Here is a 23684-nt window from a genome sequence, read left to right as displayed (position 1 = left end):
CTACAGAGGTAGCTAGTTGGACAGACACAAGACACTGTTTTTGCTGCTTGAGCTCTCTGGCCTCAGTACCTTTGCACATACAATTCCTACATCTTGGAACATTCTCTCTCCTGTGACATGCCCAACAGGCTTTCGAAAGCACATGTGACACCTACCACTTGTTTGCCTGTCTATCATGTTCCTTGGACAAGAAGATTGTTTTTTTCATCTGAATAACCAACAAAACCGAGCATGTGCCAAGAAAAATTAGTCAACATCCAATAAATACCACTGAAAGAATAAACTGCCCCCTTGGGGCCATTACACGGCTGAAGGGTCTTACCTCAGAGGCCCTATTCTACCATTAGCAAGCATTCAAAATGCACCTCTTTCTGCCTGGAGACCAAAGTGTCTCAAAAGAATTCTCATTGTATTAAAAGTGTGGGTTTGGCATCCTTCATGTAATTTTGTTCTCAGCATTCACTGACCAAAAAAAAAAAAGGATTCCTGGGAAGTAGAGTTGAACTTAAAATTTTCAGGTGAAATAAAATGTTATGCATGCTTTCTCGAACACTTAACCTTCACATCATGTTTTCTAGGCATTTAATGACTTGTTAGTTTGTTTCTATCAATTTCAATTTCAGTGGTTTCTTTGTTTTGGAGTGGTTATATATGTATGTATGTACCTACCTATATAGTCTGACAAGCTGTTCTGTGACTTCCTCAGTATAATTTTTTGTGAAGTGAAATTACACCACCCACTATGAACAAGAGCACTTCACGGTGTTTTCCTTGTGTGTCTCATGCAGCACACTGAATGCTGATATGGGAGTGTATTTTCTTTTTAATACTAAATGTGGTGTTTAAAACTCACATTTTCAAAATCTTCATAACAGGAAGACTCACAGTGATTTAAACTACTTAGGATGTACTGCACAAAATAAATAGGGATTTTTAAAAATATATTTTTGCAGACCAGAGGGTAGAAATAAGCTATTAGGTTGTCAGAAAAAGCCATGCTGTATCGTTGTTTGAAAAGCATAGAAAATCTACATCATGGCATTTCCAACAGCAACAGTTATTAAAAACAGCATAGTCATTAGTGGCAAGCTTTAAATTTTTCTCAAAATTTTCAGATTTCCTACAATTAAAGATAACATTGAAAATTATTAAGTAGTATCACAGGAAAGATGGATGTGTGGCCGCTACAGAAAATGACCAGTTGCAGAAAAATACAAGATGAAAAGAATCTAAACTTTGGTTGTGTGGAGCCAAAAAAAAAAAGGGGGGGGAGGGGGGTTGGTATGGGTAAATGAGAACAGAAGATAAAGACAAGTTTTAAGACAGGAGTACATTGCCATATGGAAGTGAAAGATAATACCAACACCATGACATTAAATACCACACGCAAAAAAGTACTCTCTATTTCTCCCCAAAATACTAAAAGGCATTTGAACAAATTGTATTTTCTCTGTCAGTGTTGTCTACAAAACATACCAGGAAGAGAGCCAAAAGCAAGTTCTGAATCAATCCCACCAGTCGTCTAGAAAGACCTCCTGCCAAAACACCACCCAGAAGGCAGCGCCGAAGGGGCAGGTCACCAGTGTCTCTACAGCAGGACTTGCCGCAAGTCACATGTGACTCTTAAAACTAACTATAGCTATCAGAGCAATAAAGTGCCAAGGGTTCCTGAGTCACAAGCGACTGGCGGCTAAGGGAGAACAAAGTATCCCAAGCACAAAGAAAGTTCGCTGGTATTTCGGCCCAGGACCCCGTGGCCAAGTCTCGCAGAGCAGCAGCAGTGCTGCTCCTGTCTCCCTGCTGTCCGCTGCCAGGAGCTTGGGCCCAGTAAACAGGGCAAGTCAGACAGAAGGTGACTTCTTTTCAGGCAGCAGGGTGAAAAGGAGAGGAGGGGCAAAGGCAGCAGCAAGCTGACAAAATCCCCTTCAATTCAGCAGCAGATGGCTCACGCATAATCAGTCTAAGCTTTCAGAAGTGGGGAAAAGGGAAAACAGGTTGAAACCAGTAAAGGGCCACCAGTGTATCTGGAAAACTAAATTTTAAATCTATACAGTTTCTCTATGCAAAGCAATAACCGAAGGGTGATTCTGATCATCAATGACTTGGAGATTGTGCTGTGACTTGAGGGTACAGACCGGGCTCAGAAGTCAATGACCACAGACTCATGAACAAACTGTCACATGAAGTTATTCTCGGTTATCCTCAACATGTTGGCGCCCTCAAGACTACAGGCAGAGAGGTGTAAACTGAGACAGACACTGAGAGAGACTGCACACACCATGGAGATACATACAGCCCAAAACTCCGTACTTCCCCTCTGGGTAGCCTAAGGCCGCCTCCCAAATTCCACTGCAGCAAGCCAATGCTTCCTACCCACCAGCTGAGGGGAAGAACATCAAGATGGAAAAGAAACGGCCACGTGCCATAAACATCAGCCTATCACTCACCAGGGACACAAAACCAAATAGGACAAAGGACATCAAGTTTGTTTTACATAAAGAGAAACCAGTATGGGAGAGGATGGCTCACTGATACCCACTTACTGGTACAAAGAGAATTATATCCAGTGTCAGTGCTCATTACAATGTATCAATTTTTGATGTATCCAATATTGCTTAAAATGGCTAGAATCCAGGAATTTAAATTTAATAGGATTTGACAGATTGCAATGTGAATGGTTACATAACATAGACTCTATCACATATGAAAAACTGTCGAAAATATTGAAGGCTTAGGAATTTTCTTTCCTTGCCCCTAACCTAAAGTTGTGCTGCCTTCCTAAGATACTCCACAGACTCATTCTCCCTCTCCCAGCCTTAAGGCCTCTCTCCTGCAACCCAGATGGCACAGAGCCAGCTTTTTCCCACAAACCAAGCGCAGGCTCTGAAACTCTCTTCTGCGGCTCCTCAGAGAGGACAGAATCTAAGTACTGCACTGTGCTCCTGGAGGGTGCCGCACATTTTACAAACCCAACACCCACTATTCCTACAGGGCAGGCTTTCCCGCACCACTGAGGAAGCATAACAGGGATCACCGCCTTCCTAATCGATCACACTCCACCTCTCACAAGTCCCCGGGTGAAGACTAATTACAGGACGCTGGCATCCAGACCTAGAGAACAGGCAAGCCTGTTTTAACAGTCTCTTAAGCGTATGGTTTAATGACAAGGCTCCGGCTTTTATGGGAAGTACTTGGGTAATGTGTTATCTAGAACCATAGTGACCGTGACCCTTTGAATACTTGCTTTCTGCCAGGTACTTAGAACTTTAAATCTTTAATCTCATTAATCCTAACAATATCGTCTCTGAGAAAAGGATTATTACTCCACTGAGAAAAACAGGCAACAACCAGCACAAGGCAAACTGTTTTCACAGTCAAGCCAGTTTTCACCCTCACTGGTACCCAAGGGCCATCCGTTCAGGAAAGACATGATCCTTCTTTGCCAACTTCCAGGGTCTGAGTTGGGGGGTTGTGGCCTTTAGCCCAGACTGGTAAGAGAATAATCACCCAGGAGCTTCTAGATCATGTGTAATCACAGCTCCACGACCTTAGCTCAGACCACGCATCCACCCAGGGAGGCCAGGTTCACATCAGATGCCTTCTGTGAAAGTATACACTATGCAGATGCCCTGAGCGCTCGCTGCCCCACCCCCACTCACATACACTCACAACCAACTCCTCAGACAGAAACACTATGGAGCCCGAACTGTCTTCAGAGAGGGGCTAAGAAACTGGAAAAGGCGAGTGAGCCAGCGATGGGGCCAGTATCCTCCCGTCCACTACCAAGAGCAGCCACTTGATGGCAATCTTAACCTGCTGCCTTGGAACTCTTGTATCAAGGGAGACCCCAGGGAGGGGCGCAGCATCAAGAGGGCTGCACATGTAGACACTGTTATAAAGCCAACCCTGCTTGACATGAGCATGCACAGCTCGGGTAAAAAAGGATGGATTTTGATACAAACTACGCCACCATTCTTCCTTGGGGTATTCCACATCTCCACAGGCTTCGCCACGGGCCTCCGTGGCAGTGTTCCGCTTCTGCAGTCAGTACAACTCAAGAAGGTGTTCCAGGCCCCTATCAAACTTCCCATTCCCGTTCAATGACCAACAATGGGCTGACACATCAACGCCAAGCACCCACTTCTCTGCTCTGCAGCGTGGACCCTAAAAGCCGGGGGGGGGGGGCGCAAAAAAAAAACGGAAACAGCACCTGTCTGCTAGTAGAAGATATAACACCTGTTGAAGTAAAGAGGCACTGTGTGATTTTCTTCTGTTCTAAATGGGACGGGGAAGTGGCAGAAAAGCTACATGCATTTGAATGAAGTGGGGAAGAAGGGTGTTTCCCAATTAAATATGGAGAAGATGGCACAGGGCATTCACAATAAACTTCTATTAACTTTCAGTGGGACTCATACAGAAAACGTGCGGGCAGGAGGAAGGAAAAAGCAGTGTTATGGGAACAGTCCCCAGTCTCAGCAGGGGCAATGACGTGTATCCTCTGCAGTCCAACCTGGCCTGTACCAGGCCTTGTGAACTCTTGGCTTCTCAATTTATACGGAGAGTTCAAGCAGAGTGGAGAGTTTGCCAACATTTCCTCTGAGGAATTCCGAAAGTGCCAGCTGAGAGCCTTCCAGCTCACCCTTTAAAACTCTGTAACACTTTCCAACTGAGTAAACTGGAAAGGTCCTTTTCAAATAACACCAGTAGTCTGACGATGGGTAAGTTGCCGGGTGAGGACAGGGTGAATCCTCTAGGGGAAGAAAGCAGGCAATTTTTGATGTAGATGCCTCAAGAAATTCTCAGGCTCGTGCAAGTGGAAGGACAAAAATGAGTATTTCTACGGTTATGTCTCCTGCCCCATTCATGCCTGGAAAGGCTTATTCAACCTAGGATCACTGCAGGAGATGAGAGGGGACTTTCTAAGCCACTCATCTGCAAGTATGGATCCCTGCACACTCACAAATACTCCAATCTGATGGCAGGAAAAGAAAAAAGAAAATGTCAGAAATATATTTTTAAAATTTCCAAATGGAGACCTTGCATGAGCGGTCCTCATCAGACATGGTAACACCCCCATTTGCTCCAACCCATGAAAAGGTGTAAGTAAACTGCCCCTTCAGGGAGCAACAGAATATGCACAGGTCTCGCCTGGTTTCAAGACCGAGCGCTAAGCCTGCCAGGACATCCATCTGGGATGCCCAAAGGAAACGAGGACCAACCACGCTGATAATCCAGAAGACAAGAGTGCAGCAGGTCTTGCAGGAAGAAATTCTGTTTGCAGTAAGAGCTGGACCATCAGATCCAAAGCACAAATAAGCCAAGAACATGGCAACAGTTCAGGAAACAATGCAGAGAGAGGAGGGCCAGCACATGAATGAGAACCCCCGGGAAAAGGAGCCCTGGAGCATTCTCAGATGGTTACGGGCACAGGGAACAGGCCTACTGATGGGCTGGGTTGATGGAGGTGACTCTCTCCTTCCTAGGCAACTCCGAAGTCACCACATAGCTCATCTTCCCTTACTGTTTTATGGTATCTGGAAAGCTAAAAGCAGCGCTCTGTGGAAACACCCTTAACTTTACAGAGGAAACTAAAAGGATATATGAGATTGGCAGCAAAAGAGACTAAGTAAAAAATTGTAAATTAAGGGGATTTGTGGACTGTGGGGTGATTTCCCAAAAGCATATATAGTGATCACTCTTCTAACTTCTAAAAAATACCCTGCGGGACTCTAAACAGTTAATGTGGCTCAAGTAATAATAGGTTATTTCCAAAACTTAAGTAAAAAGGCCTTCAAATGTGAGGGGAAATGGTACCTAAAAAATTCACAAGCAAAGCAAAACTGCATTCTGTTAGGGTAAATCTGATTGTAATCAAAGCTCCATAAATATACTACCACAAAAGCCAAATCATACGACTGGTCAGGCTGAGGTTCTTCCAAGTTGAATGAAGCAGCTGAATTATCTTTCACAAAAGTGAGTACAGATCAAGCCATGCCATGCGTAAGAGTGCCTCCAGCAGCACAGCCCATCCAGCAAGCTCCCGGAGGTCTCCCTCAAGTCCAGGCTGAGAAGTAAAAACAGTTGAAAAACACTGCCCTATATGTCATTTGCAGCACACTGTCCTGGCAAATAAGATGCAGTTGTGTATAAGAAATAAATTTTCTTCAGTCTCAAACAGTCTGCAGTTTTTCCAAAACCGGCAATAGAAATATTCTTCCAGGACAGGACCTTCTCAACTGCCATGACCCTCACAGACTCCTAACAGTCTTTGACATGCCACATCTGTGCCATTCCTTAGGGTTCCTGTCTTTCTTTAATAGCTCCCCTTGCATGTGAATCTGGAGCCCCGCTGAAGGAAAGAATCTGAGTTAACCAAAACAGTATCTCAAAAAAGTATGTTCTCAACAAGTCAATGTCCAACTTTAATTCCTTCCAAATAAGAGGAACAATAATTTCCTCTCATGGTGGTCAAACAGCTCCGTGGGCTTCCTGATTTAGGAAGAAATTTTTCTAGCAATCGCAAAAGGAAACATTTCTCATGATAAAATTGTCATGATCTCAAAGTGGCTCCCAATACTACACTGTTAAAGATTGAATGTGTTCCTCCCAAATTGCTATGCCGAAGTCCTAGCACCCACGATGGCTATATTTAGAGACTGCAGGGAGGCAGAATATTAAGTGAGGTCATATAGGAAGGGTGGCCCTGATCTGAAAGGGCCTGCATCGTATGAAAAGAGGAACAGATACCTTCTTCTCAGCCACGTGAAGCAGCACGTCCTCACCACAGATGAACTGGCCAGCACCCTGGACACTGGACTTCGCATCCTCAAGTCATGAGACATGGATTTAGTTGTCTAAGTCCTCCCAGTCCATGTTATTTTCTATGGGAATTCAAGCTAATATATCAACATTCGCCAAAAGAAAATAAACAGCTGCCATAAAGATGCTGTCACCTTTTCCACATCCCCAAGGATGTGGGCAAATTGTGGGCTCACTGGAAAGAACTTCAGCAGAGGAGGGGCAGGATCCATGGACTTCCCTTTAGCTTGCCTCTGGGGAATGCCAAATCTGGGACTTTTGTTCCAGAGTTTCTTGAATTATAATAACATCATGAATGTGTACTCTTGACATGCAGACAAAAACAGTGTCCTAAGAGGGAAAACATACCTCAAGAGAGGAGACACTCAGGAGACAAACCTGGAGGCCAGTTTGAGGCAGAGCATCTGACTCCAAAACATCACGACATAATGACTGTCACTCACAAGAATGTCCAGAGAGGGAGGAGGGGCCTTACTTTAATACTGGCTGGGCCTCCAAGACCTATGTCTGGACACAGCTGAGTCTGGCTCCAAGGCACTTTCCACCTCCAATAGACATATTCGAACACCTGGTACATTCTGGGCAGACAGCGTAAGCCCATGTCTAATGAAAAGCACATTTAAACGTGGAGTGGTGCTGACAAATTCCAAAATGAGTGCATACTGTAGGAGTAAAAATTTTTCTGAGGTGATTGAAAAGTCCTCTATTTCAAACAGCAGGCTGGACACACCAGTAAATATGCATTTGCTGAAGCTCACCAAGTTGCATACTTTAGGTATGTGGTTTCACAGGGCGTATGGTTTTCCTTGGCAATAAAAATTAACTGACTGATTAACCAATTAAAAGGTAATAGCTTAAAATTCAGGGACCCAGGTTCAGAATCTGATTTGACTAATTTCTTAGTTATGCGGCCAGACATGAACTGCTTAACATCTGAGTCCCACTAAAACTCACAAAACTATGGTGCTAGCAATATAATTATGTCATATCTAATTAGAGTAACACATTTTTTGCTAAGTCGAGTTGCAATTTAAACTAACAAGGAACTTATCTTGTATCTGAATGTTGTTCACAAAAAAAAAAGGCTACAAGAGACCAATTCCAAGAATCTCTGTAAGGCTGACACAAACACATCATGATGATTAGGAATCAATGTGCCCTGTGGAATAGGGAAAGAACATGTGCCGGCATCTAAAGATCTAAAGGACACACTATCAAGTGTCAAAGTATGTGCATTCCCAAAGTGAGACAGGGCTTCGGGAGAACACCCCTCCCCCCATAAACAGGAGCTCACGCCTCACCACAGCTTAGCCTCCAGATCAGGGTACTGAGGGGAGGGGTGGAGAAAGTTGCTGTTCTCTAATGGAACTTACACAGCCCGCAGTAGCAAGAGGACTCATAATAAAATAGAATGTCAGGCAGAGAGAAGTGCCAAACAGGAAAATATCACAAGGTAAGGAGCATTTGAAAAGGAAATAAAACAATGGAGGAGGGTGAAGTGTGAGGTATCTAAAGAGAAAGAGGTCTAGACAGAAGGATCTGCAAGGACACTCTGGGACAAGTTAAGCGTAAACGTTGGGAGCCAGAGAATACGGCTAGCCTGGGGGAGACAGAAATGTGGATGAAATCACACAGATGCTGGGGGACACCATGAGAAGTGAGACAGACAGAATGCCGAGGCCAGGCCTGCACTATCCTACAGTGGCGAGGCCCACCCTGCTGCTGTCTGCAAGAGTGCAAAGGCAGACACGGGGAAAACAGACCTCAGGCTCAGCCCTGCAGGAGGTTATGATGGCCTGGACCAGAGTGAGTGCTATCAAATGAGATTCAGAACACACAAGTGCAGAGTAAACAGGTTTTGCTAAAGGACAGGATGCAGTCTGGAAAAAACAGAATCAACAGATAATTCCAAGGGTTTCACCAAGGATGCCAGAAAACTGGAACCAGCATTCACTGATAATGGAAAAGAGGGGAGGTGAAATGTAGGAGGGGTTTAGCCTATCAAACATTGTTCACTGGGCAATTAAAGCCACACTGACAGTAAGCAGGGTTGGGTGGTCAAGGGGCCAAGGTCATTACCAGGCCTGTAAGTGGCCTGACTCCAGGACGTCTACAGGGCCAAGGGGAGCAGCAGCTGAGGGGAAATGCACATCAACAACAACAGGAGCCAGACCGCCCCCACACACAAGCTCTCATGGAATACAAGCCACAAAGGGAGAGATGGACTGCAGGGAGATTTGAGATCAATCGAGGGTTCATTTCATTATGGTGAGAAAGCACATACTTTGTTTACGGATGGGAACAATCTTAGTAAAGAAATAAGTTAATGATGAAAAAAGGAGGACACTTCCCACACTGATGTCCTTTCATGTCCTGAAAGGGATTTGGGAGGGAAAGATGTATGGGGATGGAAAGACCCTCCTGTGCTAGAACAGCTGTTAAAAAAAACAAAGATTCAGGTCAGCGTGGAATTCCACCCTTCCGCCCTCTTGCTTTGCACACCCCTCTAAGACTGGCCTCTCTAACAGCTCTGGCTCGCTGGAGAACACTGCAGGACCTCTACACTCAGACCCTGAGTGCACACCCCAGGTCTGCCCTGGGGGACAGGCCTCCAGTGCTGTGTGCCCCTCGACTAACAGTCCAAGATTTGATGAGGACAAGGATGTGGTCAATACTGCAGGCCTTGCACAACTGACAGAGGCGGCCAAGCACAAAGTGGTTAGAAAGAGCAGCACATTAACCTCCACAGGCTCCTCCCCTCTTAACTCACCACAAAACCCCCCCAAGCAGCCACGCCTGCTGGGATTCGATCATTTAAATTGGATTTCCAGTTCCAATCAGTCTTCAACATGGTCCATTCCTTCCAGTTAAGCTCATCACCTGTGCTTAAAATTTCTCATCTGGAAAATGATGAGTTAGACCTTATTCCTGTAAAAATCCCTTGCAGCTATGGCTTTTATAGTTTTGCAGCCAAAGGGGCTGCAGTTACGTTCAACCCTCTCTTGGTACCAGAAGTACGCATAGGCCTGCCACAAAAACCTGCCACTACAGCCATCTGTCTGGACTAGGCCATCAATACCCCACTGCCACCATGCATTTGCAAGCCCTCACTATGATGCCACCACGCTATCCAAACCCCAGTCCTTGCCCAGGAAGTCTACCGCAATCGTTACAATCATAAGGCTTTCATGAAGTCTTCACTGCAAGCTCAGCACTAGCACCTTGATCAGCCATCATGGGGGCACCTCTCTAGACGCCTTACAACAGACATGATTTTCTGAGCTTTTCCCTTATGTTTTTCTGGTATTTTGTTGTGTTTCACTGTTCCAGCCCAAATGTAATTTTCTCATGTTAAAAACAGGCCAACCTTGGCCCTCCCTGGTTACGCATTGGGTTAGGACGCAGCACTGCAAGCCAGTGGCAGTAGCTTCAGTGTGAGTTCGATCCCGGTCACATGGCACAGCAGACCTCTCCTGTCTCGCCGGCTGCTCCCCTCAGCAGTGTACTTCATCAGTCGGCCTGTCCTGCTCCCCACTCTGTCTCTGGTGAATCCTTGCGCCGTCCCTGTACTTCTGACCTGTATCCCCAAATTCTGTATACATAAATAAATAAGTCTTTCAAAAAAAAAAAGGCCAATCTAAAATTAGAAAGCAACCTTACCACTGTCATAACATGTCACTGGAAACACTTCCCTATCCTCTTTCTGATACTCGTTGCTGAATCACTCAGTGACTCTTAGGCTAAATGAAGAATTCAGATGCTTCCATAATGTGTGGATTGTGTGGTGTCTCCCACATACTAAAACTCAAGTATTGAACAATAGCCAATGGAAACTCTATCAAGAAATGCATTATTTAGATTATAGACAGACTAATTCCAAGAAAGCCAAAGAAAGGAATCAAGTCATGACAACTCTTAGCATAAACATATACTCATTCTGTTCAAAACAAAGCTAGGTTGTTTTTCAAGTTGCATTTACCCTTCATTTCATCCACCTTTCACTCACATGTGGTGTCATCTCACAGGGACACAGTAAAGAGTCTCAGGCTGCAGTGTTAGACGACATAATTACTACTCAAGCTGTGGCAGCTGCCTTCGAGCAGCCTGAGCTGAGCTGGGAGCTACGGAAAGCATCCTAGCGCTTATCAGCAGTTCGATAGCAAACGAGCAAGTGGGGAAAAATTGTCTTTCCAATAAAGTGTACACCACCTTTCAAGCACCTAAGTCTGCAAGTTTCAGGCTGACGAAAGCCAATTATGTCCAACATTCATAAGCATCTGCTCGGGACCTAGCCTCCTCCCTTCATCAGACTCGGTTGTCAAACTTTTGGCTCCAGGGGCATGCTGTCCACTATTAATCTGCAAAAGTGAGGCACATTATTTCTGTCCACACAGGAGGGCTCTCTTAAGATTTGGGGGGTCTTCCTGGTGGTGGCAGAGGAGTTAAAAGTCTCGGCGTGTCTCCGCGCTATCAAGCTATCTACAGCCACTGTGGTACAAGTTTGAACCCCGGCCAGGGAGGTGACCCATGTGGCACGACAGCTCGCTCCTGTCTCGCCCGCTGCTCCCCTCAGCAGTGTATTTCAGTGGACCTGCCAGTTCTGTTCCCCACTCATACACACACACGCACGTGTACACAGGCACCTCTGGCCTGGTTGACAGCCCTGTTGTTATATGCATAAGTAAATAAATGCAATCTTAAAAGAAATTTCGAAGGGGGTCCAAAAATTGACTCTTTTCATACCACAAAAGGCAATGTAGAGAAGAGCGGAGGGTGTGCCAATGTGTCCTGTATCTGCCCTTCCAACTCTGACCCTTGGCAGCTATTGCCCAAAAGGTCAGCACCAACTCCCTCCCCCATGAGAGGGCTGGTGGCCCGCATGTCATTTCCAGCCTGCCAGCTCAACAACATATTAAAAACACAACTCTCAATCACTAAGATGAAGGAACGTGAAAGATAATAGATGCATCCATGCAGCTATAACTAAAGGGAAGGTAGCCAATCAATTTTTTGGATTCTGTCTCAATTCAATTACAAGCACTCATCAAGTCCTGAAACATGCTCACATTAATCAATACTTTAACTCCCCCCTTTTCTGCTGAGGTCTCTTCCCCAGTGAAACTGTTCATGCATCTCCTTCAAAACAAATTGCTAGGAAGAAAAACGCACCCTCTCCAATTCTTGTTTCTGGAATCCTAATCCTTGTGGAGCCTCTAACAGTACTTCTCTCTAAGAGCTAGTCCAAAGCAAGAGGGGCACTACTGCAGAAAGGCAGGGTGCAAACCCAGTGCAAGATGTGTAGGCAAATTCCAAATCTATTCTAGTCTATCGTTTCCTCATCATAAAACAAGTTTTCCTTGAAAATTAAATGGCTATGTACAAGTAAATACAGAAAGGACAACTGGCACATAATAAGCACTCAATATAGGTCAGCTCTCACAACTGCTATAAGCTTCTAAGAAAAAGGACCCAGATCCCCTGAAATCTAGTCCAGACTCTTTAGGAGGCCAGAGGGCTTGCTGGAACTCAGATGACATTTACAGTAAGCAAATGAAATTCAAATACGGTTAACAGCTCCCCTCTTCTTAATATGTAATTATGTGTAGCATGTTATTATTTAAATGTCCCTAATTTCAGCCCCAGCAGGCCAAGGGCCCTCAAAGAGTAGCCTCAGCCTGAGCTCTGCCGGCCCATTCCTAAGCTTTTGTCTATTTATTACAGCCAGAAAGAAGGACATTATCTACAGCAGGAAGTGGGCAGAGGTTCACAATCAGCAAAACTCTGAGCACTGCCTCCTGCCATGCCTGCCGCTAACCCAACAAACTGCAAGGCAGGCTTCCACTCCTACGGAGACATACGTGATGCTTTGCAAATGTCATGTTCTCAAACTGCAGAACCAAAATACCCACTCGTCATTACTTCAGGGCCAGAGTAAGGGCGGTAGGCACACATTTCATGGCGTAAAATGTAAGGCCTCTCTACTACCTGCTGCCTGCCAGGGTTCTTACTGCTACACTAAGCCTGCAGGATGGGGCAGAGGAGCTCGATTGCTCAGCTATAAGCTACTGCTGGCTGAGGCACTGTTAACAGATACCAGATCAGAGCCCCTCACCAAGGGGCAGGGGCAAGGGGTCGCTTCTCTGTCACCCTCGCATGTCAGTGTTTTGGCAGAAGTGATGTCAGTTCATTTTCAAACTGAAATATTATGTAACGTTCTTTTTAACTGTTAATGCAAAATATCATAAATCTGAATTTTCCCAGGGAACTCTAACAGAACCAATACCCCAGAAACACCATTTTTTAAAAGTTGAATACTTTGTTACCTATAATACTGTCACAGATGTGATGTCCACCAACCTGTGTTATAAAGTACTGAACTCAAAATTACACAATTTGCTGCAATTCCCATTCTGCTACTATATAATAAACTGCCAAGTAGCTACCACATAGAACACCCTCAAAGCCCCATAAGGATGTTTAAATTAGCAGATGAAAGTACTGGGGCTTCTGAGGAATGTCAAGACCCCTAGACAAAGCATGAAAATGGGGTGCGGGGCAGAGAGCAGTCACAGCTTGCCCCTCTCCCTTATACTTCCATGACCCACTTCCCTATTGGGGTTCTGTACTATACAACTCAAAACCCTACTACCAAACAGCTGTCAATAAAACTGAACCAATGAAATCAATTCAAGTTTTGATATGAAATATGAAGGGGATAGAGGGGAGGGATAACTGACAGAAAACCATGTACCCAGCACCTTGTGTGACTATTAAATACACTTCCTCACTTCGTCCCACAAACCTGCCTTCATCAGCCTCACAATGAAGAGCCCCAAGAGAGTGTGCTGTGATATACAGCTGACAGCAAGGTCGCTCTATCACATGGCATGCGAATGACTATAAAGCATCCACGTAGCACGCACAGGCACGCACATTCGCAGTCTACTGCATGCAATCATCCCTGCTCCCAACCTCACCAGCCAGAAAAATCTTGGAGGTTCCCTGCTATTTCAGCCTTCTCTGGATCACACTCCCTAGAAAAGCACTTTGAGATTCTGGGGCATACAGAGAAGGACTTATTGCCATGGTAACAATTCTAGTTTCCCGTGTTTCCCAGTATCCCCCAAACAAGAAAGCCCACATTGTCTAACATGCTCACTGCCTCTAAGAAAATTGTTCTTAAAGTACACTTAAGTTTTAAAATAAGGAAAAGTGTTTATTTTGAGCTGCCATAGAAATCTAATATACAGAACAACAAAAAGGTGGCCTTGGAATGCTGCCTGCATAAAAACCAGTAGAAGCCAAGAAAAGGCACATTCAACAGCAACTTCACAACCAGGAGAGAGAAGCCTTGGTGTTTCTCAGTAATAAAAAACCATAAAACAGAAGACAAGCCAGTCTTTATCGAGGTGAAAAGCACAATGGGATGACAAAACTACCTTTTCTTAATGAAGCTGCGATAAGAGTTACTGAAAGTCTGAGGCTACCACAGAGATGTTTTTGCCGGCTTTTCTTAGAATCTTTTCCTGGATACAGCCAAATCTTTGACTGTGCCAATAAAAAATGAGAGCTACAATTCACTTTGTCCTTTGACATCAATTCCACTTCTCTTCAACCCTATCCTAAAAAATGCTCAGTTTTTGCAATTGGGGTGATTTTTAATTGTTAGGAGAATCAAAGCACTAAGGCATCACCCTGCATGAACTGCAAAACGAGGGCTCCTCCTACCACAAGAATAAGTGCTGCACCCAAAGCAGCTACTGCTCTAACTTCAGGAGAGTGGCTAATAGACCCCACCCTCAAAATTTAATCAAACAGAACGTTATATTCTAAGGGAAGCAATGACAACAAGAAGCATCACATCAACTGCTCTCTCCATAGAGACTATCACAAACAGCCAAAAAATGGGCGGGTGCGACTGCTGGACACCCCAGAGCACAAGGGCATATCAGATATACTTGCAGTAATAAGATGCCACTGCTTATTTTGCTTTTGCAAATGCTATAGAAATTATGAAATGGCTTTTCCCACCATATAGGCCTAGACTTCTGAGATTTGTTTTTCTCGTCAGACAAAACTGAAGAGGGTGCCAGACAGAGGTGTCTGGCAAAGCAAGCTCTGATGAGTTCAGGGAGGTCATCTCAGCTGAGAGCCTGTGGGTATATGAAAACAAAGCACAGGTCCTACCTATGGGGGCTCACTCCAGTGAGGGGGACCCGGACACCTTACAAAGAGCAGCTGGGAAAAGTGGAGGCTGCAGTGAAGCTGTCACCCTGCACCCTGATGGGCTGTCAGGCACCCCACATCCCCACATGTAATAACTCTATTACCATGACCAGAGTAGACAGTCTACAGAAGCAGATCTCTGCTTCCTCTGCACAAACCACGACATAATCATTCAGTCACATTTATCTATCGTTCCAAAAGATTAATAAATACACAAGAGGCTGAAGAATGACACCCACAGCTGTATGCCTCAAACAAAGCAACAACCACCCAAAAAAATGTAGGCTTTAATCAAATGTGTTTTCTGAAATGGCTTTTACTGGATGATTTCATCTACATCATACTAACTTTTATTTTTTTTCTTAAAGAAAAAAAAAGGACACCAAAGTAAAACTCAAGTAAGAGTTAAGCTTCCTCTCAGGCTCCTGGGATCCAGTTGCTACAAGAATCCTATGCCACTGTATACCTGAAGCTGTGGCCAAGCTGATCAGCAAGGAAGGAAGCAGGAAATCAGGACGTTGTAGAGTCAGAAAGCTGTGCAGACAGTGGGCATGCAGTAAACTTAGGCTATTTCCTACACAAGCAGTGGATAAGAACTAGAAGGTTTCTACTGGGATAGCAAGACAGGTAACCACAGGAAAACCTGTAAGACTGTGTGGCACCACAGCCAACCCGGGAACTGGCAGAAATCAGATCACAGCCCCAGTCTTGTCTACAGGGAACTAAGGCACCTGGCCACTGCATGATGCAGCATTTAAAGGAACATAAAAATGAATCTATACGCCCAACAGGATGTTCAGAGTAACTGCCATTAGGGGCCTAGCCTGCGATGCACGGGCTGCCCAAAACACCCGATTCAAAAACAAGCCTGTGCTAAGTGGGATCATCCATTTCCAACCAGTCAACTCACCATTCACTGCTTTCAGGCTCCCAGCGAGGCCTTCCCCATGCTGCCTCTTCTGGGCATTCTTGAACTCCTTCAGAGACAAGTAAAGGACTTTACGTACCACCCGTTCTTCTGACCATGGAATCCCATCACTGTCATCCTGGAGAAATATAAGAAAGGGGAGAATGGGAGTTACTTCAAAGACAGCAAGCAAATACTGAATCAGGATAAATGTTTTTAAATTTCCTAACAGGAATTCCTAACACAACCCACACCTTGCTGAAGATCAGAATTATATGCTATGTGCCTATCCCAAATCTGCAAAGACCTTACAAGGGCTGTAAGAAAGACTAGAAAAATACAGCCATCTCACTTTTTTTATAGGGCAAATGCAAATGCCCTCCTTAACTAGAAAGGCTGCAGTTTTAGATTCCTGGCAAAGGTTAGAAAAAGGAGTGTGTCATGATACCCTGTCCCCTCAAGTTTCATAAAGTCAGTAAGTGACATCAGAATACATATGTCCTCACAAACAGAGGCTGCACTCTTTGGGAAATGTTTTTTGTTGTTGGGGTTTGGTACTATTGATATCTTCGAGTACTTTCCAGGTCAATAAAAAGGAAGAAAACTGGACCTACAGTGGCATAGTCAGAAGTCAGTCGTAAAGTGAAAAGACAGACCACTGCAGAGAAAGGCAGTGGATCTGGGTTAGAGAAGAGAGAACATAAGTCAGCCTTGGGGGAGAGTGAGATTTTAAACATTTAATTTTGAAGCTGAGTTCTCTTATACCTGTCATATCGTAGTCGATGTGTGTTCTGAAAAGAAGGAACAAAGTGAAGGCCTGACTGGACAAGGGGCAGTGAAGAACGAGCAGTCAACAGAGACCATTTCCCACAATTCCATGAGTGAGTGGAGATCAAAGTGTAATCTTAGGAAACAACAAAGAAAGCGGGGTAAAAAGGGCTGAAAGGGATGAAGAGCCAAGTCCAGGAAGACAGAGGTGGTGGGTATACAAACTGAGGAAACACTCCGGGGAAGAGCGAGGGGGTTAAGGGACAGTGTTGGTTCCCATGGCAAATGACAGTTACTGTTCTCTGCAAGGAGTCCCTGGACATACACACCCACAACAAGACAAGCATTTTACAAGAGTTTCATGTAAAGATACAAGTATGTGACCTTCTCAGACATTCCGAGCCAGACAAAAATAAAGAAAACAGTAACACAGTGGGTAAAAACTTTTTTTAGAAAGGGCACAGTCCTGATTATCCAGATTCCTCTAATTCAAACAGGCAGCCAGATACCTCCAAGTTAGAACAAGCTGGAAGTGGCTTCGGCGCTGTCTACACTGATATTACTCACTGCCGTGGGTCACACACAGCCTCCAGGGGCTGAAGTGTCTGAGGTCTTTTCCAGTTCACGATTCCTACACTTAGCATAAACACAGGCTACATCTTAGAAATTCGACTTCATATATACCTTCTAAGCTCTAAATAACCAAGCAGCACTCTTGTTAAGTCTCATGAACTTCCTAGTTCTTCTGCATCTTCCTAGCTCAGCCTCTGTCTTCCCTACTGAGGGGCAGAGAAGGCCACGCCAGAGAGCTAGGATTTCCACCTGCCCCTTGCCGGCCTCCAGCCCAAGGCCTGCCAGGCTGAGATTTCTGTCTGCCGGCTGCCCCTGCAGAAGAAGAGCATGTGGCCAGTCTTTCTGGTAGCCACGAGAGCCGTGGCAAGACATCACACAGGTCAAGGTCTAAATGTGAAGGCTCAAAGCAGCCAGCAAACTCTGCTTCAACCTGACAGAAGGAATGCAGCAGCTTTCTTAACTGCTATTGGTAACAGTCACTGAAGATGTTCCTATCACAGGGCTGAAAAAGAAAACAGCAACACTCCATCTAGACCTCTCATGAAGTCAAAAAGTCAACCTGAAAAGTAAGCTGAATCCACGTTGACAGCCAATCCCTTGACTTTGTAAACTCCCCGAGATGAATGCCTCACCATGGAGGCACCCCTTGTGAGACTGAAGCACCACCATGGCACCAAGGCCCACACCCAGACCCACATTGCCTGACTGACCAGCAGACTTGCCTCAGCGCCAGCTTCCTGTTCTCATGGCTGACTTCTCCACAACAAACAGGGGCATTGACTGTAAGCTGTTACTGCCTGCACACACAACTTATAAATTACAAAGACCTAAATTAGCCTCAGTGCAAAATTGCTGTTAATGCCTGCTCGTGCTGGTGCCTTTTCCCGACTTCATTCAGGCCTCTGTGAGAGAATTATACCCCCACGACTAAAATCTAATAGTACCATCTACCATGTCAGATGAAAAGTCCCATAAAAGAGGATGCATTTTTTAAGAGTCACTTACTGACATAAGCAGCTTCATCATACCTATAAAGTACTTTAGATACAGGAAAAGCCAATCCATGGCACAGATGATGGGTTTTCAAAAGCTAGATATTAAAAATCAACCACCTCCCCTTTTAAAAACAATTGTTCTTTCATCATTTCGAGGGCCAGTCAAGACTTGTCACCTGCCTCTATGTTGATGTAAGATACCACCAGTCTACTAGGTAATAAAATGACTTCTGTTTCCAAGCGCTCAAGAGAAGATAGTAATTCAGGAATTAAACTATTAAACTGCATTTTGCAGCTGCAGTAACAATGAATCACCCTACTCTAAGCTTACATTCCTCCCTGGTGGAATCCTAAATGCTAAAAGCCTGTGCCAACCGACCAAGGGACAACACAGGGCCATCCTGAAGAGAGTAAAGGGCCATCCACCCACCACCCACACTGCAGAACTGTCCGCGTGCTTAATGTCTAGAGAACTCATCACCTATCATTACAGGTCATACAACTTTACATATAAACTCCTCTCTGAGTTTGCACAACATGTACATACACAGGCTCCCATTTACCTTCCCCTTTTCCAAAGCTGATTTAATCAACCATTTAAAGGGCATCCGCATGGTATCCTGTTTACCACCCTATCCAGCACCTAGAATATGTCCGATAAATGAAAAGTGCTCAAAAACACATTTCTGCAAACAACAGAAATTCAAGCTTGATCACACTCTTCCCATCTGCCCTTACCCATATGCAGCCAGCCAGTAACCTTGTGGAATATGCTGGATGTTTTTAGGTGAAGTGATTGAAATTACAACTGTTTTCTGAACTGACACTCCCCACAGTAACTACTCCTAAAGCGGCTGGCCTGCACAGGGGCACACGGATCTCCTGGAAAAAATCCTTCCACACAGGGGCCCCTCCACCTTCTGACCATGTGCCCTAACCATCAAGTAACAGTGCCCACTCACTTCTCACAACACTCCCTAAATCGTCTCCCTACCTATCACCAACACCCATTCTCTGGCTCTCCCAGCATCCTCCTGTTAGTCTCCCCACTCTGTGCATGCAAGTGTTATTCCCAAGTACTACTTTCAAGTCAACAAACAGGTAACCATGCTGCAGTGCTCAAAAACCTGTCAGATCATTCCAGGCCCTAAAACTCCCTTCTCTACACATGGAATCACTCAGGATTAGATGGCAGACAAAGGGATCACTCAAGATTTGATGGGGAGAAAAGAACCTTTCTTGGCTCCTCCCAGAAGGCTCCCATAGACACGCAATCTTTTCTGGTTTAAAAGAAGACACAAGAGGAGAGTGAGACGCTGACAAGACTAGCAGCTTGTCCCAGTGTCCAGAATTGGTGTCTGACCTTCTCAGTGTCATAAACCTCTAGGCTGAGAGCCCAAGAGAAACTAGGAAAGGACAATGGATCCTCGCAGACAATACACCCCTTTTCCTCATTTCCATTCCCCCCTTCTCTCTGTAGGTATTTCCATAACCCCAAAACAAATGCTGCTAAAGCACCAACAAAAATTAAAACAGGGGCCTCCCTGGTGGTGCAAATGGTTAAGTCTCATGCACTATGCAGCTACTGACAGCCACTGCAGGACAGCCAGGGAGCTGACCCACATGCCACAACTCACTGCCCCACTCACTGTTCCCTCACAGTGCATTTCAGCAGATCCACCTGTCCTATGCCCACTCAGCCTCTGGTAAATCCTCTCATATCCCCCCACCCCAGCATCTCTGTCCTTCACTGCAGCTTTTGCATGCATTAAAATAGAAAGCAAAAATAAATATTTAAAAATGAAAAAAATTGGGTCAACTATGGGTCAGCATGAAATTCATTACATAGATCTGCATTCACCTTTGCTAATTGCTAAAAATCCTTTTCTTTGGCAAATACAAGGCTGATCTTCAAGTGTAAAAATGGCAGGGTTTTCTTTTCATTTGCTAAGTCTTTGCCAATCTTTAAACTAAGTGGAGAATTTATCAAAAATGGCAAGTAGTCAAAAACTGAACTGGAATATTTAAAATCATGATCGCTTCTACAAAGCTGACAAATACGGGTTTTACCACCTCCTTCCACCCAGGTGCGTGTCAACTGGATGTGTGAGCCACAGACCACCTTAACCACTGGACATCTTGTTAGAAAGTCAAACTCTAGACCTAAGTAATCAGAATCTGCATTTTAACAAGCTCCCTGGGTAACTCCTTAATACATTAAAATTTCCAAAGCTCTACTGTATACACTAGCTTCTGATCTTGTGTTCATTCCATATTACGCTTACGTTTCTATTAGAATAAAGACACAGGCAAACATAAGGTCAGAAATCAAGATCAATACTGCTGATAGCTCTACCTACAGCTACCGGTTCTCCTGTTATAATGAAGTCTATATTAGTAAAATCTGAGCAATTTTTCCTCTGACTTCTCATAACCAAACTAAAATACAGTGACCAGAGGTAAGGGGAAATACAGTGACCAAATAGTAAGATAGAAACAAGCGGACAGAATGTAATGTTAGTACCGTGTATTGTTCCTGTGTGGCTTGGTCTCTCTCAAACCCTCATCTTCTGATGATCCGATCTGGGTTGGGTTCCCTTTAAAAGCTGATATCCAGAATTAAACACGTATCCCAACATGTGAAAAACAGTCCTCACAGGACCAGCATGAGCAGGGAGACCACTTCGCTGTCCATGCTCAAGTTGCAGAGTTGGTATACATTTCTGTAGCCACGTTACACTGCAGGACAACATTAAGCTTGCAGTTAACTAAACCCTCCATGGTGATGTTATTTGTTAGGAGTCCATTTCTGTCATGATGAAGTAAAACCCAAAGGTCCCCAATCTGACAAAAAAAAAATCACAGCTCCTAGCTGCAGAATTAGTTTCCATGATGCTCTGCTCACACTGCGAAAGCAACACACAACACAGTCCACCAAGAAAAAGCTGTGTGTGCATAATATCAACTAAGCAGAACTCCTCAACCACATTAAGGACAGGTTTTATTTTTAAGGACAGAGAACAAAGTCCAAGGTTACAGGCTGCCTGTATACACTAGGACAACAACCAAGAGCTGGACGCTTCACCCCTGCCAGAGGCAGCACTGCAGAACCCCCAAGAGGGGAGGGGGGCTCTGCAGCTCCAGCTGCTGTTCTCATCCCTGACCACCAGGCCGCTGCTTTGAGGAGCCCCTCAGGCAGGGAGGCCGAGCCTGGGGATGGTGGTACCATATGCAATGACTCAGCGCTGCAAATCTCTGACATTGCGCCCGTCAACGATGTGGCTGAGACCTGCTCCATTAATACCTGTAATAATTTATCCACAGCTGGCCACAGCTGCATTTCTTGGCCATGGTAGAAGAGTGTGTAAGTACAATCATTTGCTAGTGGGATATGCACCAAAACAGGTTCTTCTGAGGTTAGGCTAGCGAAGCCGTAAATTCCAAATTCAAGAGAAATGGAAATGACATGAAGTTGGTTAAGAAAGTTGCACAGGACTTTGGTTATGGCACATGGGTGATTTGGTGATGGGAAACCCAAGGGGATTACAACTGAGATGAGTAAATGCACAAAATGATGTAAAAATAAACTACTGTATTATTTAGAAAAAGAAGAAAAAGAAAGAGTGTTGCACAAGCCACGATGGAAGGAGACTATGATGAGCTTGTTTTGAAAAGAGAAATAACAAGTAAGCTTTGACACTTTCTGGAAGTTTTGTTATATTTTCAAACATTATTTAAATCGAGTTTGTGCACTGTGAATTCTGCCCATGAACTCTCATGAAGGGAAGCAGTGGAGGGTAGACGAAATATGAATGATTTTCCAAGTGTGTTTTAGTCATCATCTACCCCAAGTCTCCAGTGAGGTTGTAAATTCCAATCAATAATAAGTTTTAATAAAGCCTGAAATTAGGCATTCTCACAAAACTAAATCTGCTGATCATCTCTCTCCATGACCCTGGCTTTAAAACACTGGACTATTGATGTGATTGATTATACACTATAACTGCAACATCAGTTCTGTAATTTACTGTCTCGAGACTGATCAGTTCACTGACCCAGGAAAGTCATACCCTCCACCTCCTCCATGCAGTTACAGGCGGAGCGGAGCCTTCAGATGCTGCTGCTCCCCGACAAGATGAGCCTGCAGCTTCTCCCATGAGCACTCTAACCGCAGAACATGAAACAGGGACGTCTAACCAGGGACGAGCATTACGACAGGAGTGACGCAAAAAGCAACAGACACTCTTGGTGTCTTAAGAATATAAAAAGTGCTCCTAGCAAACAAACACCGGGATGTGACTATGAACCAGTCCTGGGCTTGGTGCTGACAGGGCACACACTCACAGCTCCCCACTCAGTCCATCCCAGCCTCATCCTGTTCCCCATCCCCACATCCCGCAGAAAGTCTACGTCACAGCTTTCTACCTTAAAATGTGCGTGTGTGTTGGTGAGTGGGGGGACAAAATGGGTTGAAAAGGAAACAATCTTGACATTTTTCATTCTGGTCTCTTGCCAAAGGTCACACAGCTGCAGAAACAGCAGCTGCACATGCAATCAGGTAGTTAACCAACCCACTGTATGGCAGGTGCCAGATCAGGAAGCACAATTTCAAAAGTCAGGAATCTGTTATTAAAGAGAAAAACGTCAAATATCTAACTATCAGTGGTTCCTAAATGAAAGCAAGATTAAAATACTAATTTCGAGGTGAATATAAATGTTTTATGAGCACCAGGTCTAGTTAGATCAGTAAAAAGGTGGAAAGAATAGAGAAAAGCAGCAGGGAGGAACTCCTCTCAACAGCCCCTACAACTAGTCACCTTGTGTACTACAGAGTCTCAATTCTAAGGGCATGTCCAAAAAAATACAGGCCGTTTTGGTTTAGGAGTGTAACAGAAGAAAGGGGGCTGACACCAAAGGAAAGCAAGGACAAAAGAGAGAAGGGCATTTCTGATCATTTTTTAAAACACATTCTCTCTAACACATACACTTTTTAAAAAGTGATATAGGACCCAATGGAAGATTGTTCGCATCCTGTAACTTGTGAACAAAGCACACAGACTCGCGCATCACAGATGAAGGCCATGGCCATGTCACTTATCGTCCCAACAAGGGCACTGCTAGCATGATGCAGGACAACTGGTGAATACTGGACGTGGGTCAACCAATTTCACCACATCCCTTGCAGCAGATCTGAATTTTTTTTTTTAAGGGAGGAGTAGAAAACAGAGGGGGCGCAGTTTACAACAACACAAGGTTTGTTAAGGTCCCTAAAGTTTGTAAAGTCATTATCCAATGCACACCAAGAGTCTGAAGTATGATACATGCCTTGGTGTTAAACTGAAATAAATGTAGAGCCTCTCACTGGTTTAGATGTCAACGTGGCAGGCAGGGTTACA

General features: G+C 44.6%; 1 protein-coding gene across 2 annotated transcripts in view; it reads right to left on the bottom strand.

The window, feature by feature from the left end:
* The window catches only part of JARID2 (jumonji, AT rich interactive domain 2), a 241792-nt gene that overhangs the window by 114892 nt on the left and 103216 nt on the right, over positions 1 to 23684 (bottom strand). Inside the window, exon 2 of one of the 2 annotated variants that reach the window (XM_004693301.2) lies at positions 15956 to 16091. In XM_004693301.2, the coding sequence (XP_004693358.2) occupies positions 15956 to 16091 (136 nt within the window). Of the gene's footprint in view, positions 1 to 15955; positions 16092 to 23684 lie in introns of those variants that run through there. The other variant, XM_012732943.1, reaches the window with a different exon arrangement.

This window comes from Condylura cristata, unplaced genomic scaffold, assembly GCF_000260355.1.
Source record: "Condylura cristata isolate star-nosed mole 26May11 unplaced genomic scaffold, ConCri1.0 scaffold00037, whole genome shotgun sequence".
Lineage (NCBI taxonomy): Eukaryota > Metazoa > Chordata > Mammalia > Eulipotyphla > Talpidae > Condylura > Condylura cristata.
Note: the sequence above shows the minus strand (reverse complement) of the source record. Positions and strands in the feature narration are given on the sequence as shown.